This window comes from Anabrus simplex, chromosome 12 (assembly GCF_040414725.1).
Source record: "Anabrus simplex isolate iqAnaSimp1 chromosome 12, ASM4041472v1, whole genome shotgun sequence".
NCBI lineage: Eukaryota > Metazoa > Arthropoda > Insecta > Orthoptera > Tettigoniidae > Anabrus > Anabrus simplex.
Window position 1 is genome coordinate 78,632,889 of NC_090276.1, and position 13,440 is coordinate 78,646,328.

At 37.8% G+C, this 13,440-nt stretch overlaps 1 protein-coding gene across 1 annotated transcript in view; it reads left to right on the forward strand.

The window, feature by feature from the left end:
• LOC136884195 (uncharacterized) overlaps positions 1-12,871 on the forward strand; it is a 114,690-nt gene extending 101,819 nt beyond the window's left edge. Inside the window, exon 9 of the mRNA XM_067156237.2 lies at positions 12,701-12,871. Within this exon, the coding sequence (XP_067012338.2) occupies positions 12,701-12,801 (101 nt within the window). The 3' untranslated portion in view covers positions 12,802-12,871. The remainder of the gene's footprint in view (positions 1-12,700) is intronic.
• The last annotated feature ends 569 nt before the right edge of the window (positions 12,872-13,440 follow it).

A 13,440-nucleotide genomic window follows, 5' to 3' on the forward strand; every position in this document is an offset into this window, starting at 1 on the left:
AGCAGGAAGCAGTGGACTACATTGGCTATACAGAGTCCTCAATGCCATATGGAAGAATGAAAGGATACCTGAAGATTGGCAACAAGGAAGCATTGTACCACTCTTCAAAAAAGGAAATAGGAAGAAATGTGAAAATTATAGTGGTATGACCCTATTATCATATGGGCTAAAAATAATGGAGAAAGTCATAGCCAAAGACTGAGCGATATAATAGAAAAACAGTTCGAGGAAGAACAATATGGCTTTAGACCAAATAGATCAACAATAGACCTGATATTTACAGTGTCATCGCCATAAGACCTATCTGTGTCGGTGCGACGTAAAGCCCCTAGCAAAAAAAAAAAAAGATATTTACAGTGCGAATGATAATGGAAAAACGCCTGGAAAGGAACAAGGAAATCAACTTCATATTTTTGTATTTGGAAAAAGCTTATGATATAGTTAAGAGAAAACATGTGTGTGATTGCCTACTGAAAAGTAATGTACCAAAATCATTAATTAACGAGATAAAAATGTTGTATCATGAGAGTAAAAGCAGTGTACAAGTGGGGAGTGGTGACTCTGAAACATTTTATACAAAAAAAGGTCTCAAGCAAGGAAGTGCACTGTTGTCATTATTGTTTATTATATTGATGGATGAAGTCATAAAACATGTAAAACAGAGTATCGGTAGTGATGAAGTGAATGCTTTGGTATTTGCAGATGATGTGGTGATTTGAGGAAAGGGAGAAAAGGAAGTACAAAGGAGATTGGGCATTTGGAATGCAAATCTGAAGGAGTTTGGAATGGTAACTAGTAAAAAGAAAACTGTAGTCATGCACTGTAGAAAAGAGAAAAAGAGAAGCCAAGTGAACATAGACGGAAAACGCTTAAGAGAATATAGAACAGTTTTCATATCTAGGTAACATTATTAATGGAAGTAATGAAATTAACCCTGAAATTAATAACAGTCTAAGTAAAGGTACAACATTTTATCAAGTCAGAGTTTTTATGGGATGACAAAGTACCCAAGAGAACGAAATTAGCATTATATAAACAGTATTTCATACCATTTGTAACATACGGACTAGAAATGCTGGTAACTAATAAGAGACAAGATAGTAAGATCCAAGCAGTAGAAATGAAATTTTTAAGAACATCGGTTAAAAAGACAAGAAGAGATAGAATTCAAAATATTTAAATTACAGAAGAGTTAAATATAGAACCGTTTAGTACGAAACATACAGAAAGCAAGACTCCTCAAGTACGTGAACAAGAAAGAACGCATCACTACTACACCAGACACAAGACCGTAAAAAAGATAGGAGATACTGTTCCAGAGGAAAACAGGTTCAAAAAGAATTGACAGCTAGGAATTAGAGCTAATTTCATCTGCAATAGTAATAGGAGCCTCATTATGAAATCTAGATTTCTTCATTTTGTCAAGTACTTACAAATGTATAATTTTTAATTTATAAATCTGCCTCTTTTTTTTTTTTCATGTACTTTTTAAGAAAAGAATATTTATTAGGACATATTCTCTATGGACTATTGTAGAAGTGTTTCCTTGGCAGCTGCTTTCAATTGTAGAAAGAATTTATATATTTTCTCTTGAGTATTTTGTTTCTAATGTGTCATTTAATCTTCTTAACTTTGTCATTATATGAATTTTTCATGTAAACAGTGTTATGTGGCTGAAGATGTTAATAATATATGAAACATGTACCACTTTTAACCAATAAGTTGCCTTAAGCAATTAATGTATCGACAAGGTGGAAAATAAATGCTTAGTTGTGAATCTGTTAAAGTGTGATACGGACCATGAAGCTGATTTTATGTAAAACAGATAGGTCTTACGGCGACGATGGGATAGGAAAAGCCTAGGAGTGGGATTTGAACCCACTATCTCCCGGGTGCAAGCTTACGGCCAACTCGCTCGGTGCGTCAAATGATGGAAGGGTATTGGAAATATGGAAATATGGAAAGGACATGGTGGTAACATTACTAGATATTGAAAAGACATATGACAGTGTCCTTTGGTATGGAAAGCATTGACAGGAGCACAGATTGGGAATGAAACAATGCAGAATAGGGTAAGAATGCCAGTTGTCTTGTTTCAATAGCCTGATATTCTTTTTCTTTCTGGAATACGATTTCTTACACAAAAATCCCACATGTATCATGCACCGAAAATTTTCACATTTGTTTTTGTCAGAAAAAGTGCGAGTTATATGCGAGGAAATACGATAAATTTGTTGGATATGTATTTTGTATTTGTAGTAGTTGTTGACATTTTTGAGGCCATCTACAATATTTTCCTGTCAGCCGTAAATGATGTGTTTCTGATGGCACAGAGTTTCATCAGTATTAGAAAATTGCTTATCCTTGAGAGGAAAGTTTTCTCAGCATACTTACAAGAGTACATTGAAAGATAGTAACTTTACAGATTCTATGCGTGTAGGATTCTTGTCGAACATCTTAAATAGGAATCTTGAGGTTTTTTTTTTTTTTACAGTCTTGTGGTAAGTGCTGATATGGACATTTCTGGGAAATCGCTCGCATTTTCTAACAGCTGGTCATTAAGATTTTCACTCCTAACGAGTCCATGAGTAAAGTCATCTAAGGTGATCGTAGGGCACTGCTCTGTATGCACAGCCTTTTCCAGGTACAAGTGCCAATGGTCCAGTGTTCTTTACAGACCCATACAAGATTCCCAGACATTCCAAAACCTGGTAAACAGGATATCTATCTATTTTCCTTCAAATCCTTTGCGTTTAAGGAAATAAATCATGCTCAAAATCATTATTTCTCCTTCTCAGTGGCATCGTGACTATGTGGGACCAGACTCCCACTCTGTCATTGACTAACAAAGAATTCCATGGTAATGGGTGAGTTATGGGAAAATGTCAATAGCACGGAGTATAGCGTTGTGTTAAAACTGAATACGGCAACACAGCAGTCTGGGGTCTGTCTAACCATTGCTGCGCAATTCTCTTCCACTGTCAAATAAAAATTCGGTGTAAAACAAACTATTTTCATAAATGTTCTTTATAAAAACACTAATTGTAGCGCTTAAGCATACTTAGTATTTCATCAGAGTCCCCGAAACTGGGAAAATGGTTCTTCTCTGAATGAACTATTTATAAATAAAGATGAATAGACTCTGTCTAGAACAGTAGGGTGAAATCTCAATTCTTCGTTTTTGGAGGGACCCCATAAAAAAGTGTACAACACAGGAATACGGAAAATCTGGGAACGAATTAAAACCATCAACAATTTGGCTAAACATCACAAAAATGAAATGTGTATAATTATAACCTCGGAAACACTCCTAAACCAAACCAGACCAAACCAAACCACACACATATAATGGGCCTTCGCTTGCTAAGCAACCGCTGTTAAGCCCCGAAGGCCTGCAGATTATGAGGTGACACATGGGCAGTGTGATGAATCCTCTCGGCCATTATTCCTGGCTCTCTAGACCGGGTTCACCATCTCACCAGTAGATAGCTCCTCAGTTAAATGTACTCACGTAGGCTGAGTGGACCTGGAGCCAGCCCTCATATCCAGGTAAAAATTCTTGACCTGCCTGGTAATCGAATCCGGGGCCTCCGGGTGAGAGGTAGGCAAGCTAGACTGCAGGGCCAGCTACAGACATTGATTACGTGAGTTAAAAGTCTCGATACTTCACATTCAATTTTACTGTGGAAACTTTGTGAGTTTCCTGTGAAAACTTCTTTCATTTAAGCAAATTTGATCGGTCAAGCTCATCGAAAAATCTAATACCAAGCCTAACAACAATCGACCACAAGTAGTTTTTAAAATCTCTAATCTAATAAAATAAAGCACATTAGATACAAAAGCGCCCAGCATTTATGGCAAAATCTTTACCGTTTTTTTTTTTCCCATTATAATTTGGTCACTGCTATACAGTTCGTCGTAAATTTATGGAAATGTATTGCGTAAATTAGGACTACATTGACTTTTAAAGGTTATATTGAACTGGAGAATATGGTTTCGAATGTAAGTATTGATTCTCAAAAGTTCTCGAATGCATTATATTCATTTCTGCCCATCACTAATCACAAGCAAATTAGATAGAGATATTTTCAGAAATTTTCCATATTCATGACCTTGAGTTCAGCTCGAAAGCGCGCTCGTTAGACAAGTTAGTACGAATGGGAAGCGATACAAACTTCTAAAATCTTTTAAAATGTAATGCCGCACAAATAAAACATAAGAAATGAATTTCATTTTGGTGCGCATTGATGATTTATCGCTATCGACAAGGATGAGAAGGTCCACCTATTCAATACTGTGTATAATATGATGAAATGAAATGGCGTATGGCTTTTAGTGCCGGGAGATCCCAGGACGGGTTCGGCTCGCCAGGTGCAGGTCTTTTGATTTGACTCCCGTAGGCGACCTGCACATCGTGATGAGGATGAAATGATGATGAAGACACCACATACACCCAGCCCCCGTGCTAGGGAAATTAACCAATAATGGTTAAAATTGCCGACCCTGCCAGGAATCGAACCCGGGACCCCTGTGAACAAAGGCCGGCACGCTAACCATTTAGCATTGCAGCCGGACTGTATAATATGTTAATATTATTTATTACATTTGGACTAGTTTCAACCCGTGTATTAGATCATCTTCAGCTTTAAATTATACAGTGAAATTCGGTTAAGAAGTTCCCGCATAAGAAGTGTGATATTTTTGGTCCCTTGATCGGTTGCATTAAGATATATGCATATTTATCCCGCTTAAAGTGTTCTGTTGTAAATATATTTCCTGGTTAAACAGTTCAAATTTTAGAGCCCCTTGAGTTAGAAAACGTCCGCTCAAAGCAGCTTATGGTTAGAACCCTCCAGTCTCCGTGCAAGTTGAACCCTGTGTTAGACCGTTTGCGCCTGTCATGGAGCTTCTCCGGGCTTGTCAAGGCCATATGACGTCACGCTGTGACAACACCACCACCAGATGCTCACACTCACCTTGTGGAATCGAATCGAACCCATCAATCGTAATTTCCGCTCCACCGTTTGCATCAAGCAGAATAGAATCGAATGGGACTCTACGCGGGAAACACAAAGCACGTAATGGATGCTTTGATAAAACATTAATGCAGTAAGTTGCATGCCGCGACAGGGTGAAGTCATTAATCGAGGTGGCATCAACATTAATTAAAAACCGAAAAATGTATTTGTCCACAACACAGCAGCTTCTTATGCATTACCGTACTGTTTGTTAGGAATACATGAACGACAACCGTAGGGAATGCCACTTACAAAATTGTTCACGGTAAATACTGTACATTCCAAGCCATGTCAATTATCGTACTGACATACCGTATGGACTCCAATATAGTAATATGGTTTGAAATAAGGTCAACAATAATTGCGAAATAAAGTACCGTATAGGCTTAATCTACCACAAAATTGAATATTCTAACCTGTTTGGTTTACATTCCCTTGCTTATTTCCTTTCAGACATTGTCTGTTACGTTGTTATTGCAATAATGCTTATGGGTCTTGTCGTAGAGGAAATTACGTTTTGGAACTAAACTGATAATATTTTCCGTGTCCATTATTAGTTAGGTGAATAAACTATTACGACCGAGCTCGATAGCTGCAGTCGCTTAAGCGCGGCCAGTATCCAGTAATCGGGAGATAGTGGGTTCGAGCCCCACTGTCGGCAGCCCTGAAGATGGTTTTCCGTGGTTTCCCATTTTCACACCAGGCAAATGCTGGGGCTGTACCTTAATTAAGGCCACGGCCGCTTCCTTCCACTTCCTAGGCCTTTCCTCTCCCATCGTCGCCATAAGACATCTGTGTCGGTGCGACGTAAAGCAAATAGCAAAAAAAAAAAAAAAAAAAAAAAAAAAAAAAACTATTACGAAACAAAGAAACATCCCGACTCTGTGCAGGAAACAGCTGACCAAAGAGAATGCAGCCAACTTGCCAGCTGATACATATTATGCTGCCAAACAGCCGGCCGAAAGATCTCGATCGTCTACGAAGTTGAATGAATGTTAATAACCAGCTGGGTGTTGGTGAGAGGGGGCCTGATACACGCACTCAGAGGCATTGCGATACCACGTGTTGGCATAAAATTGAAAGTTATTTTTACCTTTATACGAGCTAAACATTGTATTATTGTGTCACTCGTAATTATTACATCGCATTATTAGAACGTAGCACAAGGATGAGGAGACATGAAATAAAATTCTCGCGGGTAAAGGAACTGTTTGCGTTTAGATGTGCTAGTGTTGCTACTGCGCCTTTATCACTCGCACGTAATACCCCAATATTTTCCCATGCACTCATATCTGCAACTTCGAACCTGCTTTTCCTTTCTTCATTACCTTTAGCATGAAGAGGATTAAAGCAGGAAAATAAACTCAATATCGGCTTGTCAATGCGGTATTTGCGAAACAGCCAGAAACTACGCCCGTGGCCGTGACAACTAGTATGAATGCAGGGGCGATATAGGCCTATGAATAGGTTCTACAAATCTCTAAGAATAAGTTGCCGATGTCCCGCCTGCTGCCGTTAACTTGAAGATGTCGGGGGGTGTGAAAAACTGAGGCGGTTTATGGAAGGTTCAGTCAGTGTGCCTCAGAACACATGGAAGGGAATGTGGGAGGTTTTCTAGTTTTCTTTTTTGTTTGCAAGTTGCTTTACGTTGCACCGACACGGATAGGTCTTACGGTGACGATGGGACAGGAAAGGGCTAGGAATGGGAAGGAAGCGGCCGTGGCCTTAATTAAGGTACAGCCCCAGCATTTGCCTTGTGTGAAAATGGGAAACCATGGAAAACCATCTTCAGGGCTGCCTACAATGGGGTTCGAAACCACTATCTCCTGAATACTGAATACTGGCCGCACTTAAGCGACTGCAGCTATTCAGCTCGGTGGTTTATAGTTCAAGAAAGCAGTAAAAACCTAAAAACAGTCAACCCTGGACAGTTTCTTTTCCAAGTAGGAGCCTAGACTTTTGTGTTTGGAAATGTATTTGTCTAATGCAGCATGGAATTTACATAATGTACGGTCACCATCTACCGTTTTAATGTTCTTAATATTTATTTTATCTCTTGTGCAAGGTTTTATGTAATATGTTCCTTTCTCTTATCAAGAATTTTTATAATGCAGTATGTTCAATTACAGTATTTTACTTTATCTCTAAAAGTACATGTCATGATAATCTAATACTGTACTTATATTGTGGCTTTCTTTTAGCAGCTCATATATATCAGCCTATTGTTCACAAGCAAGGAAATCTGTTGGCTGTGTGTTTCACATATATGTCAAAGTACAGAATAAGTTTTTGGGCATTACCCCTTTTAAGAAGTTTCCTGCTTAAGAAGTTTTTTTTTTGTGGTCCCTTGAAAAACTTGTTAACAGAGTTTCACTGAAAATGGAAAAGAACATTAAATGTAACTTGAAAACACCAACACCTAATATAACATTTGGCATGTCTTGAGGAACTGATGAAATATGTTGTGGTTACACATGAGTCCGTTAAAATTGATGTCCCTCGCACATATGTCCAATACTTTTGTGTCACTTCGTCTTTTGAGATAATCGTAGTCTTAATATAAAACTATATTATGATGTACGTTTGGTGTAGCTTTTATCTTGACGTAAGTTACTTTAAATCGAGGGAAGATATCAAGAAAATCAACACCTTTTTTTGCCAATTCTGGAAACGTTGACAGTGACGTAATTAGGGCCGAGTGTCTGTTTACTTCCTTTTTGGTAGAACACAATGTGCCCTTAAGTGCAGCTGATCATGCTGGTGCTTTATTTAAGATAATGTTTCCCACATCAGAAGTTGCAAAGAAATACAGCTGTGCTCGCACAAAAACAACATCCATTGTAAATAAAATGGTAAAAAAATGCATCATCTCAAGTTGTTAACTGCCTTCAGAATGGACCATTTTCTTTGGCAAAGGATGGAAGCAGTGATACGAATGCCAAATCGTATCCTATTGTTGTTACAAGTTTTTTTAAGCCCAAAATTGTCAAAAGCTCCTCATTACTTGAAGTTGAATACAACTTGATTCAAAATCAAAGAAGTGATGATGAGTTAGTTATTGGCATTCAGACTTCAAACATGGTGAATGATCTCTAGGATACAGATAAATCCCATTTCTTTTCATCAGTGAGAAACTACGTTTGTACTGCCAGTGACTACATCATCAAGAAGTTTCCACTCAAGGATGATGTGGTAAAGCATGCTCAAGTTGCTAGGTTAGGCAAAATTGAAGATGCACAGTTTTCTTTAATTTGTTTTTTCCTGGTAATGCTTCCTGTCATGTTATGCACGGAAGAGAATGAAACTACAGGTGAGGTGCTGAATGTGCTTCAGAGGCAGTTCATAGCTCTTAAGGTAGATGACACTTTGGCTGCAAATCAAGATGCTGCAAGTGAATGAATGAATTCCAGTTGGGCACAAATATTAAGAATTCGTGGAGCCGATGGACTTAAGTATAACAGCATTTCTAGAGTAATGCTTTCTATTCTGAGCATACCCCATAGCAATGCAGAATGTAAACCTGATTTCAGACTTGTGAAGAAAAATAGAACAGATTTCAGATCATCCATGTTCATTGAATCTCTGGAGTCTATTTCTGTTGTGAAGACCAGGAGTTTTGGTCCCTGTTATGACAAAACATTTTCTCAAGAATTTTTGCAGGAAGCTAAAAAGGCCACAACTATGACTGTAAAGTCGAACTAGAGTGTGATTTGCGGTGTGTATTATTATATTATTACATGTTAGGTTAAACAATTCTTATTGTGTAAAGCCTTCTTCAGTTATTGCATATCTGCTTAATTTATCAAGGAAGTCCTGTTATGTATGCTCCAAACTAATATTCACTACGCCTGCTGCCGTTTAACATGGGTTTCTTCGTGATATGTTCCTCTACAAAACATTGGCCTATGATGTAAGTAGATACGATTTCATTGAAGTATCCTGTTTAAGGCATGAATTATTGTATTTTGTAGCCCAGAAGTATTATTTTCGTCAAGTCGGGGTACGTCGAAAGTCGTTAGGTTTTTTGTCGCACGTGTGTTTTACTGACAGCTTTTTTCAAAACTTGGCAGGTATGGATGTAGTAGACAGCATTCACACTCGACACTGATGCTTTGAGTTTTCCTCTGTTCTGTGTCATCCAGCACGTCACTTTTCGCGATGTTGTCTTCTGCATAAATCAGTCCCGATTTTGTACAGCAGTTTGTAATGATTTCTCCATGCAGCACTGGGCATCTACATTTCTTCTAATATGTTGACAGTGCTCCGATTAGTTTTGTAGTCACTAGTTGGTTACTTATTCTCATAGTGTACATCAAGCATACCGAGCATCGAGAGGTTGCAAGAAATCAGCTTCATTTCCCGCATCAAATCTTATTTACATTAAATTAATCAAAGTAAACTTCCACCTGTTAGATAGTATATATTTGCTTTAAGCAAATTAATTATTTGTAGTACATGTTTCGTTCCTTGGGAACATCTTCAGCTTCTTTACATTGCGTAGGTGAAATTACAGAGTATTTTCTTCTTTTCAAAAAATAAAAAATCTTGAAATAGTACCTTTGTTATGCATAAAACAAGAAAGATAAAAATAATTAAAATACGTGAGGAGGGTTGAGCAGGAAGGGAAGATGGATCTACTTATGTTCTGACCTAATTTAAAACAATTTGCTATTTACTTAAAATAGATGTTATAAATTTGTTAATATAAAGCACTTTTGTTCATATGTGATGTGTGTGTTTTTCCTAGTTGTACATTTAAAAAAAAGTTTTTGAAAAAGAAATTCTTCATGTCTATGTTCAGTCTTAATTAAAAACTGTTCTCTTCAGTTGTCTTCTTTTCCGAGGTGAGTATTGTCGTTTGATTTAATTCGGTGAAAATGCGTGTTTTGAATTTTGTTTATCAAGGGATCCTCTGAAGCTGATTGCTGTCTTATTGTTATGGAAAGGCTTCCCCAAAGTCTTGTTATGTCGGCAACTGGTGTGGCTTTCCGTTCTAAATTAGGTCAGAACATTAGTAGATCCATCTACCCTTCCCAGTACACCACCCCACTCAACCCTCCTCACATATTTTAATTATTTTTATCTTTTTAAAATTAATATTATTTTAACCATAACAAGGTGAAGATGTTTTTTGAGAAGAAGAAAATACTCTGTTATTTCACATAAGCAATGTAATGTAGCTGAAGATCTTCCCAAGGAACGAAACATGTACTACAAATAATTAACTTGCTTAAAGCAAATATATAATGTCAAACAGGTGGAAATTTACTTTATTGATTTAATGCATCGAGAGGTTTCCGTGTAGTTGAGTAAAAATTAGTAAATAGAAAAGGGTGACGAATTCTGTCAAACAGTAAGTTATTTTTGTACTAAGAAAGCAACATTGTATAAGATGTTACAAAAACAGTTATAATAGTTTGGTAACCAACTTATCTCAAATAGGGTTATCTATATATATTAGAATAGACAACAAGGAGTGTGTTAAATGTAAATCTTTTATTTATTTATTTATTTATTTATTTATTTATTTATTTATTTATTTATTTATTTGTGTATTTCTTTATTTATTTATTTATTTATTTAATTAATTAATTAGACTTCTAATAGTTTCTATATATCCGAACACTCGTAGAGGCACACAGCTGTGAGCTTGCATCCGGGAGATAGTAGGTTCGAATCCCACTATCGGCAGCCCTGAAGATGGTTTTCCGTGGTTTCCCATTTTCACACCAGGCAAATGCTGGGGCTGTACCTTAATTAAGGCCACGGCCGCTTCCTTCCAACTCCTAGGCCTTTCCTATCCCATCGTCGCCATAAGACCTATCCGTGTCGGTGCGACGTAAAGCCCCTAGCAAAAAAAAAAAAAAAAATATATATATATATATATCACCGAAGGAAAGAAGGCAGAAGGAAACAAAAACTGTAACATAGTGAAAGAAAAAGCAGAAAATAGTGATTTGTATCATAAATGCTTAGGTTTGTTCATAGATTGAGTTAAAGGATAACATTGCACAAGTCTCAACATTTTCTTCCTCCATTGCTTTCCTGCATTACACGAATAAACGTTTGTTTTATAAATGTAATGACAACTCGCCAGTTACTGTAATTTAAAATTGAACAGTTGAAATATTGTGAACAGTGTGCAGCTTCACCACTCCCGGCGAATGAATGCTCTGTTACAGACTGAAATAGAGATCAGTATTTTACTGTATTTCAGCTCGGTGCTGACTTTTACTGTTTAGAGGAGTCAAGAAATTATGATCTCGCAAGGAAAGTTTTGTGGGGTTCCCAGAGACTGCATTCATGAGTTACAATTAAATAGACCTAACTCTGTACCGTATGCAATTATTTATTGCATTGTTGCTCCAAGAAGAACAAAAAAAATATTAAAAGAAAGACGAGGGATACCTGTGTTAGGTAATGAGATAAACAGTGGTTCCTACAGGAAAGACATATTTCAAAGTACTTTAATTTGAATGTCTGTATCAACAGAGTTTGGGATTTTGAATCCCAGGGCACTGTGCCAGCCCTGTGTAGGAGGGCAGTGTTGTGCCCCAGTCTCCTGGTTAGAGAAATTAACAAGACGAGATTAAAATACCTGATCTGGGACCCTCGTCGGTGACATTTCTCTTACACTTTTACAAATACCACTTCCCCCTTTTTGTAAAGGTTGTATCTTAAAGCCACGTGCTGAGGTCAAGTTACTGAAAGTTAGCAGGTCACTGCCCTCTCCTTTTACATGAGGAAACTTGGAGGCAACTTTCCACTTCCACTAGACTTTCCTTGTCTAATTAGTCTTAGAGAACGCATTGTCAACAAATGTAAACATAGACCAAAGTCAACATTAACCAAAGAAAACCAAATCCCGCCCTTTATGCCACCTTCACCTTCAATGAAAACATATACAGTGTAACTAACATCTTTAAGAAACATAATATCAAAATTTCATACAGAACCAACAATAGAAATATAGAAATTGTGCACAATTCTGAGTCAATAAACAAATCCGACATTTTTGCAAAGTCAGGTGTTTATTGTTTCAAATGCAATAACTACTTTTCCTCATAAATGAACACTGTAACTTCTAGCTGAAGATGACGCCACTATGCCTCGAAAGCAGTACTAGAAACAATAATATGTTGTAAACATCTTACACGACATACTTATTATTGAATAGGTTGAACCTTCCCTCAATTCTGAATGTGCCTAGAGAACAAAACAAAATGTGAAAACTTTTTTTTTTCCATTGTAACATTAAAAAAAGTCGTTATATTTTCACTTTAAATGCAGTTTATCCCCATTATATTTACGTATTGTGTTTATTTACAATAATGGAACTGGTCTGGACAAGGTACACCATACTCTCTAGAGGAGCTGATCTCCCAGTGGAAGAACTGCCACCAGGACATGTCTGTTCCTCATTGAAACTATCCATCGTAATATCATAGATGGAGCGCTGGAGTGCCCCTCTTTCGCCAGGGAGGTGTGAGCTCTCTGGATAATGGCGATGTAAAGAAAAATGAAAACAGGCATGAAATTCATACTTTTTATTTCATGCCTCTACTAAGTACAGCGTGTGAACTGTCGGGAACTGGGGCCGTTTGTGGGAGTTGTTTGCCTTCCTCTGTGTATACTCAAGTTTGTACTTATGTTTTAACATGCGTCTCTTGTACGTGTTATAGGAAACTTCAAGCCAGCTGCGGTTCTTGGGTTTGTTGATGGTTCCTTCCTCTTCTGTTCGACTGCCTTCCTTCCAGAGCATGGCCAAGTTCATGAATGCTAGTTCCGAAACAAGCTATTCGACTCTAAGTAGGGGTCCAAATCCCAAGATCTCGTTGATACAGCTGACTCGAGATGAAGAAGCTGACACAGTTTGTCAAAATGTTGTGTGCTGGGCCAGACGGAAGTATTTGAAGGTCAGTATGTAATGAAGTAATTTGTCTTTTCGAGCTCGATAGCTGCAGTCGCTTAAGTGCGGCCAGTATCCAGTAATCGGGAGATAGTGGGTTCAAACCCCGCTGTCGGCAGCCCTGAAAATGGTTTTCTGTGGTTTCCCATTTTCACACCAGGCAAATGCTGGGGCTGTACCTTAATTAAGGCCACGGCCGCTTCCTTCCCATTCCTAGGCCTTTCCTGTCCCTTCGTTGCCATAAGACCTATCTGTATTGGTGCGATGTAAAGCAAAATAGCAAGTAAATTTAAAATTTATCTGCGTCATCATAGAACGCGTCTTCCGGGACGTGCAGGGGTGGTTTTCCGCACTTTCACTCACTTTGGTGTGTCTACATTGTGCTTCATGTCTGCTAAGTACAGGTGAAGTCGTAATTCTTATGTATTCAGCGTTTTAAGGAACGCCACAGGATCACATAGAAGGCCGTGTGTGGAGAAGCAGAATCCGCGAACACCGACAATGCAGACAATT